This window comes from Salvelinus sp. IW2-2015, linkage group LG6.1 (genome assembly GCF_002910315.2).
Source record: "Salvelinus sp. IW2-2015 linkage group LG6.1, ASM291031v2, whole genome shotgun sequence".
Lineage (NCBI taxonomy): Eukaryota > Metazoa > Chordata > Actinopteri > Salmoniformes > Salmonidae > Salvelinus > Salvelinus sp. IW2-2015.
In genome coordinates this window covers 12,159,225-12,179,235 of record NC_036845.1, presented here as the reverse complement: position 1 = coordinate 12,179,235, position 20,011 = coordinate 12,159,225, and the positions used below count along the sequence as shown (strand labels likewise).

Genomic DNA, 20,011 nt, shown 5'->3' with positions numbered 1-20,011 from the left:
TGGAGTTTCTGTCAATAGAGGTTCAGGTAGTGTTTCTCAATAACACTTTGAATTATTGATGATGGGGAGATTGAGAGAAGGAGGTAGATAACATTCAGTTTTAGTTATGAGGTGGAGACGACGGGAGGAGGGTCGAGGAGGGAGCTTGAACGACATCTGCATTTTCCTGCTAGTAGGTCTGATGAGGTGACCCGGGGTTACACTCATCCGAAGATGTCACACTAGAAACAGTAGAGGAAAATTGAGATGGATGGATGGATACTGTGGATGAATGGATACTGTAGATGGATAGACAGAGAGAGGGATTTTCCAGTGAATTACAGGGCTTGTCTGAAGATAAAAATAAATAATGAAGATGAGGCAGACAAATGAAGAGGATAACCTTAGTGTGTGTCTGATCCGTCTCTCGCTTATAGCCTTTGGGGCTTTTTTCATCTCAAGTAGACACAAAGACGATGGATGACGCTCTCAGCGGTTCTCCCGATCGATCGGACGACCGTCTCAGTGTCTGTGTCTCGCATAGATCCCTGTCTGAAGTCTGGCCAGCTCAACCCGCTGTGGCGGGATGCCTTACAGGTTTAGGCCCAGACTGGTGGCAGAGGCACTTTTCTCMGAGATTGATACCAGTAAACAGAAAGTAATGGGTGCTAGTTATTTTTTTATGTATCACTGCTGTAGTGTGTTTGAGTTGTCAACATCTCTCGGTCCTTGAACATTGGTGAGATATTTCAAACCAATGTTTAGATGCTCACTTTCAGTCTCATTTTTAGAGAGCCCTCAGCCCACGGTTACTGAACCTTTGCATGGACTTTGTACAGTATCACTTCTTCCTATAGTACAACTTTAGTTGACTCTCACTGTCAACTTGATTCAGCCCAACATCATTACTAGAGAGAGGAGCTGGTGGGGATGAGTTGGAGGCTTGATGCGCTGCCYGTGGCTGACAAACRGGCTTTAATCTGTGGGGACCCTTCCATGCGGAAGGCGTAGAGCACTCTTACATAGGGTGACAATAGATGGCCCATCTCACAGGACAACCAGTCACTTTGTCTAAACCCTATGGGCGAGGAGGCCATCACAGCATCCCTTTGGGGCAAGTTGAGTGGCAGTGATGGCAGGGAGGGTCCTGACCTCCACTGACAGACACATTTCACCCTGGATGCCATGGTGCCCCGTATCTCCGCTCCCCTCTCCCAAACTCTTTCCTCCTGCCCATGCAACTGTCAGATAAAGACTATAAGGAGAGATTCCACGACACTGCCACCATCCRTTTGAAATGCAAATTCCAGAACTAAGGGACTATAGGGGCCAAAAGGAAAGCAGCCAGCCGTCATTCCCTCTTGACCCAGCATGCTAATAGGGCTTTCAGAATGTTGTCACTGAGGCCTCCCTTGAGCCGCTTTCATGTTGCTACTSCAGGGCCTCTGAAATTCCCCATCAACTTCAACTGACATGTTGTTATTCAACAGCAAGTTTAAGTTGGTCTAGATCAAGTGTTGACTTCATTCACAGAACTTGGCCTGTCAAAGCCTGCCGATATTGCAACTCTGACACTGACATCCAACATTGTTGCACTCCTGCCCCAACTGAAAGTAGAATTCAAAGTAACTGATAAAGAAGTGTTTAAAACTACTGTGAAAGCAGTTAAACCAGCAGAGGCTATAAACGGCCGGAAACCTGCTGGGCTTGCTGGATGTGGTTGAACTTGTAGAGGTGCTTTCAAAGACTCCAGTAAGTTAATTTATGAGCAACAGTAGGATGAACTCCTAGCACCACCAGCATGTTGTAGTCATCTGAAAATCACCCATAGAAATCTCCTCCGTATCCTGCGGGAGCTGTTCCCCAATTATTGTCCAATGCTCCTTGATCCCAATTCCAATTTGCCTCGGCGGCGTCTGTGTGGTTAGCCATTGGAAATCTAATTAGCGARGTTCCTCTTTGAGGGGCTCATGTAGAGAGTTGAAAGGGCCCTCGGGCAGAAGAGGGGCTTGTTGAGAAGTAGCATCTAACACAAAGTCTACAGAAGGCGGAGAGTTGAGAATTCAGAGTGATAGGAGGAGCATCATACTTCCTGAAAACCGTATGTGCATCATCAGCTGCATACAGTGCTGCCACACTGAGCACTCTGTAGGGCGGTGGATGTCTCGGGGTAAGAGGAGAGTTGTCTGTGACTAGAAATCAGTCTCTATTCAGCAGCAGCAGCAGCAGCTAATCGTCAGCCTTGTGAATGTGCATCATGGSACAGTGTTCAGGTATCAACAGTCAGATGAACTCTCAGAGAGTAGAGTAAGGATGAAGTTCCCCCAGGCTTAACAACGGAATCTTCTGTAGCGCAAGGTCACTCACAAGACACATGCCTCGGATGAGTTTTCTCCCCAAAGAAGTTGTTTTTGCACAGCAGAAAATGTATAAGGTGTTGGTCAAACTTTGTGGGTCTGAAAAGAAAACTGAGTGCCATTTCCTGAGGTAACCTCAGTCTTGAAKAAACAATGTGCTTCCTCAGCTATGAGTTGTGAAGTTACCCTGTCACTCTATTGAGTAACTTATAATGAGAAATTATAACAGCATCTGTCTTCTATCAACTTGTAGATTTTCACACAGAACTGCTATTGATCAATGCATGTGCTGTACTGTGTACTCCATGCACTTGGATGACTTTCTAGTTATTTATCAAGCAGCACAATGGCCATTACACAGTCATAATCATTGGATCACTGGAAGTAAACAGACCAGAGAGAAGTCACGATAGCTAGGGGATACATGGTTAGAGAGCTAAACAGGCATCGCAGTGTTCCCTTTCCCAAATGAGGTAGACACACATCSACAAAGGCCTACACACTCCGACCACACACACATTCTGCGGCAGATCATCTGGCCCCCTGTCCCTGCTCATCGCCATGGTGATGTGATAGTCCCCAGCAGAGCCCTGGGTGGGTAATGGTCCATGAAGAGCAGGGGGTAATGTAACTAATCGTGTCTGAAATGACACATGCCAGGGACATGCACCCTCATTATGTAGGCCCATGTATACTGGGGGTGGACTCATTCAATTCCTACTTCTCTGGGGCCCTGTGGCGTCCCAAGGCACAGAGGCGCGGGGGGGGGGGGGGGGGGGGGGGGTTGGCTAGCTATCCCCCTGTTATCCAAAACAGTGAAGGGATTCGCCTCCCCCCAGTAAAACGGCAGCGGTGTTCAGTTTGTGAGGTCACAGCATATCAGAGGGGGTGGGTCTGCATTAGGATAATGCGTCTCTATTGAGTTTGTACGACAGGTGTTGGCAGAAAATAAACATCCCTGGAGCAGACAGGTGCATAAAGCGGTTGATTGAGGATAAAATTGGCATTTATTCTAATTGCGTCTTTTTATGGAACTGTGGTCCCTGGCCAAACTGAAGCTGGGTCATAAAGATTGACTTGTTAAGGTTTATGTATGAATTAAAATGGATCCTTTTAAAAGATGACACCGTGGCCTCATCCACCCCTCATAAAGGCTCCCATTTTCTCATCATTAAGTTTCATTTTCACACAGTGCTGTGAAAAAGCCCTCAAACCACCAGACTGAAGACATCTCATCAAACCACAGAWCCAGCACTGTGGTCTAATCCAAATGAATGTCAGATAATCAATGTGYGGCCCCAGSGGCCCTCARTTCCTTGCCCTACAAAGAGGACCAACTGCCAGTTTCTCCCAGATGGCTTGACAAGTCCAGTTCATTAAAACAAAATGATCCCACACCTCCCATCCAAAACAGAACACAGAGAGAGAGTGTGGGTCGGGATAAGCAGTGGCTTATATCCCATCGACAGCTGTCAGCTCATCAGCCTGCCTCTCCACTCACTCTGTAAAAGGCGATTTGATTAGATAAAGAAAACGGACAGCAACAAATTCCTAAAGGGTGCTGCATGGTTTACATGTTTATGGGGAGGGTGTGGTGTGTTTGTGACATGGCAAGTTTTGGCGGGCGGCATTCGGTGTGGCGGTAGCAGCTGGACCCTGGTATCGGGTTTTAGATCATGCCCCTGTCACTATGGAAATATCCCATTGAGAAGAAGCTGAAGAATTTACGGGTTGAKGCGATTAACAACATGAACACAATAGATGCTCCACATGCAGGGCAATTTGAAGGCAGGCCCCAAATATATTTGTAAAAGACTGTTAAATGAAGCCATTGGCTTTATGGGGCTTGAGCATAGTGAGTCTCTGAGTTTATGTCCYTTTTGCAACTTCCAAAGAAGTTGACTTTGTCACTGTGGAATGTCTATGCATGTCTTTTAAAGAGGCGGAAATCGGCCCCTGCTCTCGCAGTGATGCTTACCATCACATYTGTCACTCACTCGGCATGAAAGACTGGACGTGCCTCACATACAGTACGTTTCAAGTCTACATGATAGGGTTCTTTCTACCATGTCACTGTCATCAAGCCCTAGATAAARGCCTCTTGCCAAATCTCCACCACCAGCACCCGTCTGGAAGTGAACCCCAGGACAACAGTGTATGCAGCAGATCGAAGGGACTTATTCTGGTTTATATTACATTACTGTAGCTAGGATTTAATTGGATTACGTTGGGCATTTTCCACTTCCACAAGCTCCACATCCATCCCCAGCTGTGAGGCTCGTCAGCGTGTGGAGAACTTCACAAACAGAAACCGCAACTATTCAGGGTGCTGCTGATTAACACGCCAAGAAGCTCATCCACTCAGTGCCTTTGTGTGGAAATCTGTGGAAGGTCCAGAAGCCTCAGAGGGTCTGTAGGGACAGTGTATCTGTTGGTCTGTCTTGCCTAAGCTCCTGCAGGCACTGTGCTTGTCTTGTTGTGCACTGTGCTTGTCATTTTCCTGGCTTTGTAGCCATTGGATATATACTCTGCACTTGTCGATATTTGATCTCTGCCCCATCTCCATAACCTTTGATTTTCACACTCTGCATGTTTATGATCGTCGGTCTAGTCTATGCATATTCATGAGAGCAGAGAGACAGTTATGCAAATAATTTCGTAGTTTTATTGAGTTTATTTAGCATGTTTTTAACTGCGACTTTACCAAGGTTTTTTTTTATTTCAAGATCCCTCAAGCATTTGCATAATCAGTATAAATGTGAGCATACTCTTTAACTTGAGGGCATTGCTCAACCATCAGAGCATGTCCTAAGATCTTGGATCTTCAATGATAGATTCAGATTAGATGGGGTGACAGTGGTGTTTGGGGGACAGGCTGTTTGGCCTGCTCAGGCAGGAAGCCACCGCATCATATCCTGTTTGCTCAAGCTGTCTACCTCCTCTGAGAAGCCGAAAAGCCTGTGAGTTAATCCATTGGGAGTAATGTCCTCATATATCGCCCAGGCAGGACACGCAGGAGGCAGTAATTCATGAAGTTAACAGGAGCAGACACCGCCTCCCCTCGATTTATGACACTGTGATCATCGCTTGACCTCATCGCTAAATGCAACCGTCTCCTCTGAATCAGAATGAGGCAGCACGTTATCAATATTGATGGCAGTTCATATCTCTGTTGACTTTATTTTCGGCTCCCCATTTAAAAGCTGTGTGGCAGGATCGCATTGGTGCAGTACATCAATCTGGGCTGTGCTGAGTTGAAACCCTTAGAGGACACGCTGCCCTTATTAAGTTGGTGCCAAAACACAGGTCACAGCATTCTGGAGATTTAGTTGAACAAATCCCTGCGCAATCCGCATCCATCTGTCCTGGTCTCTCATCCCTGAAATCAAGCAGATGTGGAAATTAGCATTTCGAGACAATTCAGATCTGACGCATAGCTTACCTGAGTGATTAATAATGCAGAGAGTAAACTTTGCTCAAACATGAATCGTCTGACCTTCTTACAGGAGCCACTCGTTTTTCCCATCTAGTCAAACAATTTATAGTTTCTTTTTTTGTATATTAGGTGAAAGTGGGAACCTGTCGCCTCCCCCTTGGGGCTGGTGTCTTGGTGCAGACAGAGGGGGTCGCGTTCCCCTTGTGGGGGCGGTGGTTAATTGTGTGAAGTCACCTGTGAAAGACTGAATGCTGGGAGTAAATGAGCCAGGTGTCCCAGTAAGTGGCCCTTGTGGCCTCACCTCTCTCTCCGTTCCTGTCAGTCTCCCTCTCTCTCCCTYTCCCTCTGTGTTCAGGCTGCCATCACAGTTCAGCTAACACTCAATCACAATGCCGCACTGGCAGTGAGCATCGCATGCTAATGAGAGCTTAGCATCCAAACTCAGAAAGTTCCAACAGCTACTGTAGAACATGATGCCAGAATTATAGTGATCATTATGAAGCCGATGCTGCTGTTGTAGTCATCCACATTAGCCTGTGACCGTTTTAACAGATATGGGTACAGCTAACTTTCGTTGTAGCTATGTTAACCTGTGTCTCACTCTCTCTCCTCTTCTAGGTGGTGGTGTGCCCGCTGTTGGCCATGCTGTTCTGGTGAGGCGTGGTAAACCCCTGCCAACATGAGGCTGGTGCCCGGGTCGCCTCGGCCCCTCCCCCTTCTGGCGGTGGTCCTGGCTCTAGCCCTCACAGCACTCTTACCTCAMCTGGCCATGACAGTCACACCCTTCCCCCAGGACCTGGAGCCAATCAGCATTGGGGGGAGAGAACGTGAGTGCAAGCCCGTCATGATGCAATGTTGCTCCTTWGTTCAGGGGGGAATGAAGTTCTGATGTACTGTTAAAGGGCAGCATCATGTCTAGTTGTATGTACACATATTTTGTCAGTTGTCTTACAGATCTATGTCAGTAATAGGATGACTTCTTCAAATACATAATTGCCACTATCGAAATAAAATGGCTATACATTTTAGCTATATGACATCGTACAGCGTCTGATTGGGCCACACGTCAGTGGCACCTGATCAATAGGTGGTGTGGTCAGGAGGTCCTGACGGTTACAGTCGCCAGCCCCATCATTTATTTAAGAGGTGACAGAGACTGAGGCCTGGCGCTTTAATTGATCTATCTGGAGGAGTGGACCATTAGCATAAATAGCCACGCTAATAGATCTATATGTGGAGCCCATCTCAGGTGTAATGAGGGCCATTTGTCAGCAGGTCTGTAGGTGACTGGGCGTCAGAAACCCTCACAACTCCCCAGGATGTCCATTATGTATGGTAATACATCCAGCGCCCAGCTCCACCGCCAGAATCATCTCCCTCACAGAGGCTAATTGAAGGAACTGGGTTAGTGGTTTCCATGGCGACGCRGCGGCCAAAACTTTAAAGGAAGTGAATGTGCTGAGGAGTAATTAAAGGGACGAGCGAGCGTTCGCCGGGGTGGACTTATCCCGCTCCCTTTCTGCCCCACAGCGAATCACTGCTCCGCTTGACCCAATCATCCCGGAGTTAAAATCTTTAAACAGTCGAGCCGGACTTGCTTAGTTGGGGGAAAGATGCTTCCCCTGAGGAGATTGTAATTTCAGATAGTGTCCCATTTTAGAGGTCAAGTTGGACGGGAAGGCCTAAGCCAGAGGTGTCGATCTCATTTTCCCCAGGGTCGCATTCGATCTTCATCGAGGTCCGGAGGGCTGCACTGATCATTTGTTACATTTCCTTTCCGTCAAAATGTGCTAGAAATTGCTCCCTGACTGTCTAGTGATTATTAGCGAGCTGGACAATCAAGAAACTGTATGAATATAGGTCCATCTTTTGTACACAGTTTAGAATTTTTKGTAATTTCAAAGTATATTGAGTTAGTTTCTCACTCACACACACCCCAACTCAAACCACCCGCGGGCCAGATTGGACCCCTCCAACCCACAGGCCATATGTTTGATACCCCTGGCCTGAGCAGTTAATGCAGCACGACSKGAGAGAAGATGGTCTACAGGCCAGCCTCGACGGATTGATTTTTATTGATTTTTATTTAACTAGGCAACTCCGTTAAGAACAAATTCTTATTCACAATGACAGCCTACCAAAAGGCAAAAGGCCTCCTGCGGGAAAGGGGGCTGGGATAAAAAAAATATAAAAAAATAACCAAACACACATCACGACAAGAGAGACAACACAACACTACATAAAAAGAGACCTAAGACAACACAGCATGGCAGCAACACATGACAACACAGCATGGTAGCAACACAACATGACAACAACATGGTAGCAACACAAAACATGGTACAAACATTATTGGGCACAGACAACAGCACAAAGGGCAAGAAGGTAGAGACAACAATACATCACGCAAAGCAGCCACAACTGTCAGTAAGTGTCTATGATTGAGTCTTTGAATGAAGAGATTGAGATAAAACTGTCCAGTTTAAGTGTTTGTTTTAGCTCGTTCCAGTCGCTAGGTGCAGCAAACTGAAAAGACGCGACCCAGGGATGTGTGTGCTTTGGGGACCTTTAACAGAATGTGACTGGCAGAACGGGTGTTGTATGTGGAGGATGAGGGCTGCAGTAGATATCTCCGATAGGGGGGAGTGAGGCCTAATTTTATAAATTAGCATCAACCAGTGGGTCTTGCGACGGGTATACAGAGATGACCAGTTTACAGAGGAGCATAGAGTGCAGTGATGTGTCCTATAAGGAGCATTGGTGGCAAATCTGATGGCCAAATGGTAAAKATCATCTAGCCGCTCGAGAGCACCCTTACCTGCTGATCTATAAATTATGTCTCYGTAATCTAGCATGGGTAGGATGGTCATCTGAATCAGGGTTAKTTTGGCAKCTGGGGTGAAAGAGGAGCGATTACGATAGAGGAAACCAAGTCTAGATTTAACTTTAGCCTGCAGCTTTGATATGTGCTGAGAGAAGGACAGTGTACCGTCTAGCCATACTCCCAAGTACTTGTATGAGGTGACTACCTCAAGCGCTAAACCCTCAGAGGTAGTAATCACACCTGTGGGGAGAAGGACATTCTTCTTACCAAATCACATRACCTTKKTYTKRRMRSYKYYMARAMMAAGGTYAAGSGCAGAGAAAGCTTKTTGGACACTAAGAAAGCTTTGGTGTAGAGCGTTTAACACAACATCYGGAGAGGRGCCAGCTGAGTATAAGACTGTCTCATCTGCATATAAATGGATGCGAGAGCTTYCTACTGCCTGAGCTATGTTGTTGATATAAATTGAGAAGAGCGTGGGGCCWAGGATCGAACCTTGGGGTACTCACTTGGTGACAGGCAGTGGCTGAGACAGCAGATGTTCTGACTTTATACACTGCAATCTTTGAGAGAGGTGGTTAGCAAACCAGGCCAAAGACCCCTCAGAGACACCAATACTCCTTAGCCGGCCCACAAGAATGKAATGGTCTACCGWATCAAAAGCTTCGGCCAAGTCAATAAAAATAGCAGCACAACATTGCTTAGAATCAAGGGCAATGGTRACAAYATTGAGGACCTTTAAGGTTGCAGTGACACATCCATAACCTGAGCGGGAACCAGATTGCATACTAGAGATAATACTATAGACATCAAGAAAGCCAGTCAGTTGATTATTGACAAGTTTTTTCCAACACTTTTGATAAATAAGGCAAAAATAGAAATAGGCCTATAACAGTTAGGATCAGCTTGATCTCCCCTTTTTAAATAAAGGACAACCCGTGGCTGCCTTCCAAGCAATGGGAACCTCCCCAGAAAGGAGAGACAGGCTTGGCGATGATAGGTTGGAGCAACCTTAAAGAAGAAAGGGTCTAAACCATCTGACCCAGATGTTTTTTTGTTTAAGTTTAAGGAGCTCCTTTAGCACCTCGTGACCGCCTGCAGGGAGAAACTTTGTAGGGAAAAAGAGGGAGGAGTATCAGGGCTAGTCGCATTAGAAGGGGTGGGAGATGAGGAAATGTTGGACGGGCAAGGAGGTCAAATAGGAATCGTGACTTAATGAAGTGGTGATTAAAGTGCTCAGCCATGTGCTTCTTGACAGTAACAACCACATCATCAACATTAAKGGACATGGGCAGCTGTGAGGAGGAGGGTTTATTCTCCAGGTCTTTAACCGTTTTACAGAACTTTTTGGGGTTAGACCCACAGAGAGAGAACTGCTCCTTAAAGGAACTAACTTTGGCCTTCCGGATAGCCTGAGTRCACTTATTTCTCATTTGCCTGAACGATAGYSAGTCAGCCTGAGTATGCGTGTGCCGAGCCTTTCGCCAAATGCAATTCTTGAGGTGGAGTAACTCTGCAAGATCACGGTCGAACCAGGGGCTGAACCTGTTTTTAATTCTCATTTCCTTTATGGGGGCGGGTTTGTTAATAATACCACTGAAAATATCAAAAAATAAGTTTCAAGTGTCTTCGACAGAGGGGATCAAGCTGATTCTATACCATTTTACAGAGGCCAGTTCATGAAGGAAGGCTTGCTCATTAACGTTTTTTARCAAGCGTCTATGACAAATCAGGACAGGTCCGTTTCACTGAGCAGCCGTTACGGACACAGGCTGTAAAACAGTGACCACTACGGTCAACACACAAAACACCAGACTGATACCGATCAGGATTATTTGTGAGGATAACATCGAGGAGAGTAGCATTTTCTGGGTGTTTGGAGTCATCCCTTGTGGGATTGGTAATAATCTGAGAAAGATTTCGGGRGTCCCATTGCTTTAGGACTTGGTCAGGTGGTTTAAGCATGTCCCAGTTGTTGCARTGTTTTTGTTTTGTCCAGCTCTTGTGATAAACTTAGGTTCTAGAGATGCTTCCCGCTCCCCCCTCTTAATTTACACAGTTAAGTGTATTATCTCAAGCAGCACAGAATAGAGTCATGGGATAGCCCACATTAACAACCACCTGACAGTTAAACCAAATTGCAATCTGGGCATATGCAGCAAATGTGGGGCAAAGGAAAAGCATACAAAATAGAAACTGAGAAAGCATACTGCAATCAGAGGGTTTTATCAAGTCAACAACCTATTTTCTCTCTCTCTCGTTCTCTCTCTCTCGTACTCTCTCTCTCTCTCGTACCTGTCTCTTATACACATCTAGATGTGTATAAGAGACAGCTCGTACTCTCTCTCTCTCGTACTCTCTCTCTCTCTCGTTCTCTCGTACTCTCTCTCTCTCGTACTCTCTCTCTCGTACTCTCTCAAACAATCTCTATTTTTGTGCTTGAATTCACCCTATTTTCAGATTCACACACTTGATTTCTTTAGTGCCTGGTTTGTTGTTATGGAGATGTTTTTTCCCCAGATGAACACTGTCACTGAACTGAGCTTGCTACTCTTTCCCCCTCCCCATGCAGACTCCTACCTGTACCCAAGCTTCCAGGGCCTCATGTCGGACAACGATACAGYACGACTGGGCCTGGACTTCCAGAGGATGCTCCGGATCAACCACATGCTCTACATCGCAGCCAGGTCAGTCAACACGCCTCTCAGTATTGTTCACTTAACTTTAATGCACTGGACTGCCTTAYATTATCCCTGTATTGACAGCGCTTCATTGAATCCCTTTGTATTATTTTTGTCATTGTATCAGTCAACCRTATTGGATAGCTCCCGTTACATTCATATTGTCATACAGTAGGTTCATTATCTAAAAGGTTCCTCAGGCTCAGCAAGAAGCCATTCTACATCAATAAGCCTGCGTTAAAGAGCTGTGTGACGGACCCTAATCAATCTAATTTAGGCTAAGAACAGGCAGCTTGGGTGTGGTGTGGTTTCAGGGCAGAGAGGAGACAGCTTCAAATGTTTTCTGACCTTTGACCTCTTACAGGGATCATGTGTTTGCTGTCAGTCTCAGCGACTCCTCTGAGCAGATCGTCCCACAACAGGTAAGCCTTATGTTGTCTCACAAACACATCGTTTACATGAGTCATGACCTCATGGGTCATAGACTAGTGTATCATTGCAGCTGGCTGGACATAAGAGCATTACTGGTGGTTCAATGGCTCCTACTTTTCTGCTCATCTTTTAAATATAGCTTATTTGTGTTGTTTTCTTCTTACTCACCCGATCTCTTCATTCATGCAGAWACGAAGTCATTTCACTTCAGACAGATATCCAATAGAAGTCATGTCGTGCACTCCTGGTTTTGAAGTGCTGTGCTCTCTCTCTCCCATCTGAATCGCATTTGTCAAACATGATTGCACTTAAATAAAAATCACTTTAAGGCTTGGGTTTGTGTTTGCTTGTGCCTATCGTATTTAGATTCATTTACAGCATGAGTCATCCCTATAATCAACATCAATGAGATCTAACGTTATTGACGTATATGATTGCAGTGGAAAGACATGAGAAGAATGATGTGTAGTGCAGAGAATTGTCGGAAGAGAAAGTATGTATTTTAAAGGACGTTAGGAGAACTAAGAATATGTGCATTGCATAGTACATAGTTCATTGGTCATCAGCCATATTACCAACCTGGCTTTCTCACTTTCCCATGCTTCTTATCTGTCTCAGTGAGCTCATTAGTGTGCGCCTGAGTCATAATCAAAAACCTAGGGTCTGCTTCATCATGGATCTATTCCTTTTCTATGGCCCAGTTTCAGTTCTAATCCCCAGTCTCCTCACCAGACCCTTCATGATCCCCCACTCAGAGATACTGTATTTCAAAGGCCTGGATGGGTATAAGCAATAAATAGCTAACTCCACCTCACTCTGCCAGAGGTCTAGGGGGAACTATTAGCATATTGCTGACGTCTATCCTATTTATCCTATCATATTGGATCTTCAATAGGGAAGTGAGAARAGCCTTGGGGGAAACATTTCACTCCACTTTAAGGCCCAGAAGGGTAGCGGTTGAGTCTTGAGCCAAAAGGGGGACTTCACTTTAGTCTCTGGAGAAATCTTATTTCCCAGCATGCCCCATGGTGTTGATGAGTTTGTCGCTCCTGCAGGGAGGACAGCGGGGTCAGTAAATCACCCTCCCAGTCAGTCGGCAGTGGAACAGTGGATCTGCACTGGTGGGCAGTGCATTAAACCACCTTCAACCAGGCAACCTTGTTAACAAGTTGATGGATCTCTTCCTATTCACTCCACTAGCAGGGGTCACTGGGGGGTCAATGCTAGGAGATAAGGACGTCCAGGAGGACCATAGATTGTCCTGATACTAGCTATCTACTTCCCATAGGAATGCATTGCAGATTCCTTTCTGATTCCTTGATCTTCTTGTTGGACGAATTATCCATAGAGATGTCTTGTTGTTAAGAAGTGCAGGTGGATTGTGATGGATTGTATGGGAGATGGGTTGTAAGAGGAACAATAGTCTTTAGTTGCACGCTGACAAAGTTAGACACAGCTCCTCAGGTGTTTCAGATGTTTGTCTGTCTGATTGTTTGTTTGTCAGAAGCTTTTTTTTCATCACTGCTGTCTCCTAATAGCATTTGAATGGCTGGGTGAAAAAAGGGTCTCTTTCTTGCTCTGACAGTTGGTTGTCTGTGTGTTGCAGAAATTGACTTGGAAGACAAAGGACGTGGATAAATGCACAGTGAGGGGGAAGAACAGCGTGAGTATCTCTCTGCCTTTCTTTCTTTCTCTCTGTTTCTCGCTCTCCGACTGTCTGTTATGGGRTGTGGGAGGGTAGCACTAACAATAGCATAGATTGCTTATCAAAATSAGCACCACAGGTATCTGTAGTTCCAGAACCAGTCTCTGGCACAAGCAGCGTCAGCCTCCCAGAGCTCTAGTGAAACCATAGAGATCAGCACAGGGATTATGGGAATGACAAGAATAGGAACAGAAGTATGACCGAGRGGGCGTGCGTGCGCTTAGCAAAATACCAGTCAGTGCATAATAAGCTGTGCAATGACACCGCAGGTGGGGTGATAACACCAGCAGCCAGTAGTCACATTGTCGTCCTCTGAAACCCAGCTGTTTCCCTTTGACAGGATGAGTGCTACAACTACATCAAAGTTCTGGTCCCACGCAACGACGAGACGCTATTTGCCTGCGGTACCAACGCCTTTAACCCCACCTGCCGCAACTACAAGGTAGGACACYACACCTCWGTCACCTTTCGATCTAAAGCCCCCAGCTCCATACCCAGCACTGTTCTGAAACCTAACAGATGGGGTAAATAAGATTAGTTAAAAAAATTGTTGGACCAATGTCAGAGTGCTCTTTTCCGTAGCATGGGGTGGTTTAGCGGTTAAGGGCGCTGCATTCAGAGCATATGCCTACAGGTGTTGACATCCTGACTTTCTCCTAACTTTTTGGGAGAAAAAAAGTGTCCTCTCTATCTACAGTAGAAAATCATCAAGTCGACGTTGTCGTGCACAGATAGGGCTCCAGATTGCATAACCACTTCAAATGAGTGCTGCTATCCTGGATGTTGATGGAGAAACATTTTGACTCAACCGAGGTTGGCAGCGGTCTGTTGACTGAACACAGATCCAGGATGATAATAACAGTCTTTATTTACACATCTGAGGAATAAACTGCAACCGCAGATTTGAGATCATGTCATCCTCCGAGGGACAGAGTGGGGGAAAGAGAGGGAGGGAGAGAGCGAGAGAAGGGAGGGGAGAGAGAAAAAAAAAAATGCCTGAAAACTAGAGTCAGAATCCCAGGGGAGCCACTACTTTAGTTCCAAAAGAACTCACGCCACCTACTCTCCATGGCTATCTGACTGCTCAAATGATTAACAACCCAAAGTGTGCGAGAGCGAGATCTCGGCTAAGTGGAAACATACAAAGGAAAATAGCGATACGTTAATCGTGACAACGGTGCGTAGATAGACTCATACTCCCCAGGATGTCTACCAATACAAAAGAAGTCTGGTTGAGCTGAGATGACATCACGGTTCTGGGCAATGATTCACGGTGTGTTTTTTGGAAGAGGGGACATAACGTCTACAGTCTGAGAAGTCCAATGGGGAGCTGGCTAAATCCATACAGACCACTGCAGAGGATTTACCTTTTCCGCCATAGACTCCCAATGGAAGACGTTGATTTACACTTTATCCAGAACAAATTCYTCTCCCTGTCCCGCTCCCTCTCGGCTCGGAAAAACCGGGAGCGATGACTACCCGGAGAACTGGGAATAGTGTGCTGAAGTGGAAATCATATCATGCAATCTGTCTGCAGCAWTCCTTGGAAAGACTGAGGAGGGCAGTGGGTTCAGGAGAGGGTCTGTTAGGGTGAAGGGGATTGGATTGTGGGTGTGGACGGGTGGAAGATGTTTTATTTTGCACAGAGTGCATTTTCCATGTAAATTGATCGCCACAAAACACTCTGCCCAATGAGCCAGCTGGATCAAAGACAGAGGTTGTGTGATCAGGTGGTAGCTAGACCAGGAAGTGAAAACCTGTAGCCTCTAGTCTAAATCACACTGTACTGAAGCCCCAGAACCATGGTTTAGCAGACAGATCAGAGATATAACAGTAACAGCCACAGTAGCATTGGTGGATTTGTCACTTAGAGAGTGTACCCATAGGGAACACTGAGCAATGACACAGCATTAAATATAAACACGCATGTTGACGGCTGTCACTATGTGTGTCTGTGAAGGCTGGAGTGTGCTGGAGCTGCCGAGAATGACCTCTCCTCCGGGTCGCATTCTGCCACTCCCTCCCCCCACCCCAGCGGGATTCACACGTATTGTCTGAGCTGAGGTTTACGACCTTGTTAACGGTGCGGCAGGAATAGCTGCTAAAGATCTGTGGTTAGGAGATACTGTATCCTCACAGTGCTGCCAGAGTAGCAGCCATAGCACAGGCTGACAGGAGTGTTACTCCTGACCTTTTGACTTCATTGTTGTTGCAATGCAGTGTAAAACATACTAAATAAAAGTTATCTTTATGACACGTGTTCATTTATTCATCAGGATTGACTAGAGGCTCATTCTGTCCATGACTTTAAGGGGTCGACTTTATAACTTGGCAGTTAGCAGTAAAGTTAACCTGATATAGAACAGAACAATACTCAAGTTTGGACTGAAATCGATTTTTCAGTTAGGGGGAAATATTAAACTTAACAACAGCAAACAATGACCTAGTTATTTTAGTTGAGGTTTTTCAATATAAGCTCCGTGGAGTATTTCTTTTTAGTTACACTCCTATAAATAGCTTAAGGAAGTACCCTCTTCTCTTTCGTCCCTCTCTCTCCCAGATGTCTACACTGGAACAGGACGGTGAGGAGGTGGTGGGTCAGGCCCGCTGTCCCTTTGAGTCTCGCCAATCCAACGTCGGCCTCTTTGCTGGTGAGTTGCTCTGGACAGAGACAGAGAGACATGTCAGCTGGGGGCAGCAACTTGATCAGTTAACCTGCCCTCAATCTTGCCAATTTGCCAGTGACATTTAGACATAGTTCACACAGTGTTATTGAGAACAGCACAGCCCCTATATCAAATGTAGCCATGAGATGAAAATACACATTGGGAGACATGGGTTTCTAGTCTTCACTGCAATTGTGTTCATATTTCAATAAAAGCACGCCTTTCTTAAATTAGTTATTTTGTTCCTCTCAGGTGGCGATTTCTACTCGGCCACTATGACAGACTTCCTGGCGAGTGATGCGGTAATTTACCGTAGTCTGGGAGAGAGCAGCCCAGTGCTTCGTACCGTGAAGTACGACTCCAAATGGCTACGAGGTGAGCACCTGGCCTTGGCCTCAGGTCTTAATTTGAAACAACTTGTGAATTTACCTTTAGAATCTTCCTCAATCTTCCTTCCTCAATCTTCTCACTTTTGCATTGCCACATATCATTAAATATTTGTATGCAGTACATTAAATATTAGAGTGGTATTTCATTCTAAATCAATGTGTGGTATCCACTTGAGTGATGTTTCCTACCAAAACACTGACTGCCTAATGCTTAACTGTTGTGAATACCAAGTAGTACAGTCAGTGTTTCATATTTCTCCCTTTTGTCTCCTCAGAGCCTMATTTCCTCCATGCCATTGAGTACGGGAACTACGTGTACTTCTTCTTCAGTGAGATTGCTGTGGAGTACACCACACTTGGCAAGGTAAGAGAGTTGTAATTCAAGGGTCTGAATATTTATGGAAATAATATATTTTTTATTTAAAAAAAATTGATAAAAATTCAGAAAAACTGTTTTCGGCTTTTCCATTATGGGGTATTGTGTGTAGATTGATGAGGATTTTTTATTTAACCCATTTTAGAATAAGGCTGTAACGTAACAAAATGTGGAAAAAAGTGAAGGGGTCTGAATAGTTTTGTGCCACAAATAAGGGGTCAAATACATTTTTTTTAAATCGTAAAAGTTTCCTGATCTTTTTTTATCCCCCTCAAATATAGGACAGACACTTCAACATAAACTTCCTTTTTGATATTTTGGGGGGACTATCTGTTGTGCCATGTAGAGAATCTGCTATTCAATGCGTTTGTATGGGCTAATAGCAGTAAGCCAAATTCAATTTTTCATCAAATAATTTTTGTGTATATTTCTTTGATACTTCAAGGTGTCTTAAAATTCTAAATCAAATAGCTAAATGATCCTTCGTATGACCTTAAAACAATTCCATATAGCTTAGTAGAATCCCCCCTTGTTTCAACTGTATGTGTGATATGTGCTGTCTGGAGGGGTTGAGAAGACAAAACTTCTTCTGTTGTTCACTGTAACATATGGACAATAATGTTGGATTCTATTGGATAGGCTGCAATGTAATGTCAAATGTGAAACCATGTCATGTCATGTCACTGTGTTCTGTTACTGAATGAACACAAAAGGAATGACAATTTGTTGAAAATCCTATAAAAATCTTCTAACTAAAATCCTCTAACCCCCCCCCACACACACACAATCAGGTTGTGTTCTCCAGAGTGGCTCGTGTATGTAAGAACGACAACGGAGGTTCTCCCAGGGTTCTAGAGCGTTACTGGACGTCGTTCCTCAAAGCGCGGCTCAACTGCTCGGTGCCGGGTGATTCCTTCTTCTACTTTGACGTTCTGCAGTCGCTGACCAACGTGCTGCAGATCAATCTCAGACCAGCCGTGCTGGGGGTCTTCACTACACAGGCCAACAGGTCAGTCACAGTACCAGGCAGCAACATTACAGACGGCCATACAGCTATACAGTACATACTCATACAATGAGTATAATGAGGTTTTACTGTACCTCTTTTTATAGAAAATATAAATTAAAAAACAGCCAAATGCTTTCACAGAAGATAATGCTCACATTTGCAATATCATACCCCTTGATATTGCATATTTTTAAAAGCCTATTTTATAAGATTGTTGTTTAATGTCCTATACAACCTTGGGCAGCAGTCTTGAATGCTTTTATAGCTATACAATCCATTATAACCTGGGTTAATATGGGCCTTTCCCATGACAGATGTCTCTGTTGTTTTCCTCATCAGTATCACAGGCTCAGCAGTATGTGCATTCTACATGGACGACATTGAGAAGGCTTTCAACGGGAAGTTCAAGGAGCAGAGGAACAGTGAGTCAGCCTGGACACCCGTGCCTGAGGAGCAGGTACCCAAACCCAGGTAAGACCAACACATATGAGTGGGAACTTTGACAGCCTCAGTCCAGACATATTTACTTTCTTCCAGTGTTAACACTGTCAACAAAAGTTTGCATCTACAGTATTATATTCCCTCAGCGTGAGTTCTTAGTAAATCTAGCCCAGTGACTTTGAAACTCCACTGACTAACTTCTGCCCCTCCTCTCTGTCTCACAGACCAGGCTGCTGTGCCAGCGACGGCTCTGCCGCTGCCTACAAGTCGTCCACGACCTTCCCCGACGACACCCTGACCTTCATCAAGAACCACCCCCTGATGGACGAGGCGGTTCCCTCCGTCAACCACCGGCCCTACTTCACACGCACAACCAGCAGGTAGCTACAGCAGCAGGGTAGCTGGAGGGATGAAAAGATGGATAGGTAAAAGGGAAAATTTATGGRTAAAAAACTTGGTCCCTTGTCTCAACATGAAAAGCCCATTAAGTATAAAAGTTTGAGGCAGTCGGGATGAGGCCTTCCATAACACCACATCAAAGATAGACCCAAAAAGGATAGGGCCTCCCCAAAATTATTGATCCAACCGGAAGGGGTCTGTGAAAAGCTGAAAAGCACATCAATTAAAGACACCGTCCGGATGTGGTCTACCAGACTAACAAAGGAAATAGCACCAGTGGCTCGTTAGAAGCCCAGCCATGTAATGGTGCTGAATGTAGAGTGGCTGTCAGAGGGCTGTCAGACAGCCACCTAGCTCGGGCCCCTGCTGTGACTTACATGGTAAAGCCAAGCCAGTCTGACAGACAACCAGGCGTCTTCACACAGCGGAGGGAGGGCACGCTGTCTGTCTCACATCTGCCTCCAAACGTCACATCTGCTTCAGAACTCTCCCGAGACGAGCTGAACAACAGAACTTTAACGATGAATACCTCACGTTGTTGAGTCATTTAGCTAGCGTAGTGCCAGTCAGTGTGATGCTCTGAGTAAACAACATGTCGTCAACTTGTGTGGGACTGAAGGAAAGTTGAGAGCAGCTGTACAATGGTTTTTACTTACAATAGTGTCCTGCGTATTCTTACACAGTGTTGTCACTTTGCAGTGCATGGACACACTCCGACAATAATTCACATCTTTAATTGCAGATGCTTTGTCTCTTCGGAGGTATCATCATGTTAACCCTGAACCACAACCCTGTTGTTGTGTCCACCCAGGTTCAAGTTGACCCAGCTAGCAGTGGATACGTCTGCTGGGCCCTATAAGAACCACACGGTGCTGTTCCTGGGGAGCGAGGACGGCAGGGTACTGAAGATCCTGGCCAGCACCCAGCTCAACGCCTCCTTCAGCACACAGCTACTGGAGGACATCGATGTCTACAACCCCACCAAGTCAGCCTCCCTTTCTCCGTTCTTTTACATCTACATGATGCAAACGATCCGTTTTATAATATAGTGCACTCTTCTCATAACGTTCACTTTTATTGGTTCAGCAACAAACAGAAGTCCCTCATTTTTTTGCCTGCTGTAAGAGGATGGTTATTGTATGTGATGCTTCCAAGCAGAGTCCACTGTAATAAGACAGTGATATGTGTTGTGGTGCTGTTAGTACGTGTCCTGAACAGCTTTTCAACTCCACTCTCATTTGCATACAGTCTCCCAGGGTGCTGTAGTTGTCGCCATCCATCAGCATAAATTTAGGAAATAATGAGACGTGTTTGTCG

At 45.4% G+C, this 20,011-nt stretch overlaps 1 protein-coding gene across 3 annotated transcripts in view; it reads left to right on the top strand.

Annotated features, from left to right (window-relative positions):
- sema6cb (semaphorin 6Cb) overlaps positions 1 to 20,011 on the top strand; it is a 122,415-nt gene that overhangs the window by 79,164 nt on the left and 23,240 nt on the right. For all 3 annotated transcript variants that reach the window (XM_023989093.2, XM_023989094.2, XM_023989092.2), the window contains 12 exons: positions 6,391 to 6,599; positions 11,169 to 11,283; positions 11,642 to 11,699; positions 13,316 to 13,372; positions 13,755 to 13,856; positions 15,975 to 16,065; positions 16,333 to 16,455; positions 16,745 to 16,833; positions 17,637 to 17,854; positions 18,194 to 18,325; positions 18,520 to 18,675; positions 19,506 to 19,679. In XM_023989093.2, the coding sequence (XP_023844861.1) occupies positions 6,452 to 6,599; positions 11,169 to 11,283; positions 11,642 to 11,699; positions 13,316 to 13,372; positions 13,755 to 13,856; positions 15,975 to 16,065; positions 16,333 to 16,455; positions 16,745 to 16,833; positions 17,637 to 17,854; positions 18,194 to 18,325; positions 18,520 to 18,675; positions 19,506 to 19,679 (1,463 nt within the window). In that variant the 5' untranslated portion in view covers positions 6,391 to 6,451. The remainder of the gene's footprint in view (positions 1 to 6,390; positions 6,600 to 11,168; positions 11,284 to 11,641; positions 11,700 to 13,315; positions 13,373 to 13,754; positions 13,857 to 15,974; positions 16,066 to 16,332; positions 16,456 to 16,744; positions 16,834 to 17,636; positions 17,855 to 18,193; positions 18,326 to 18,519; positions 18,676 to 19,505; positions 19,680 to 20,011) is intronic.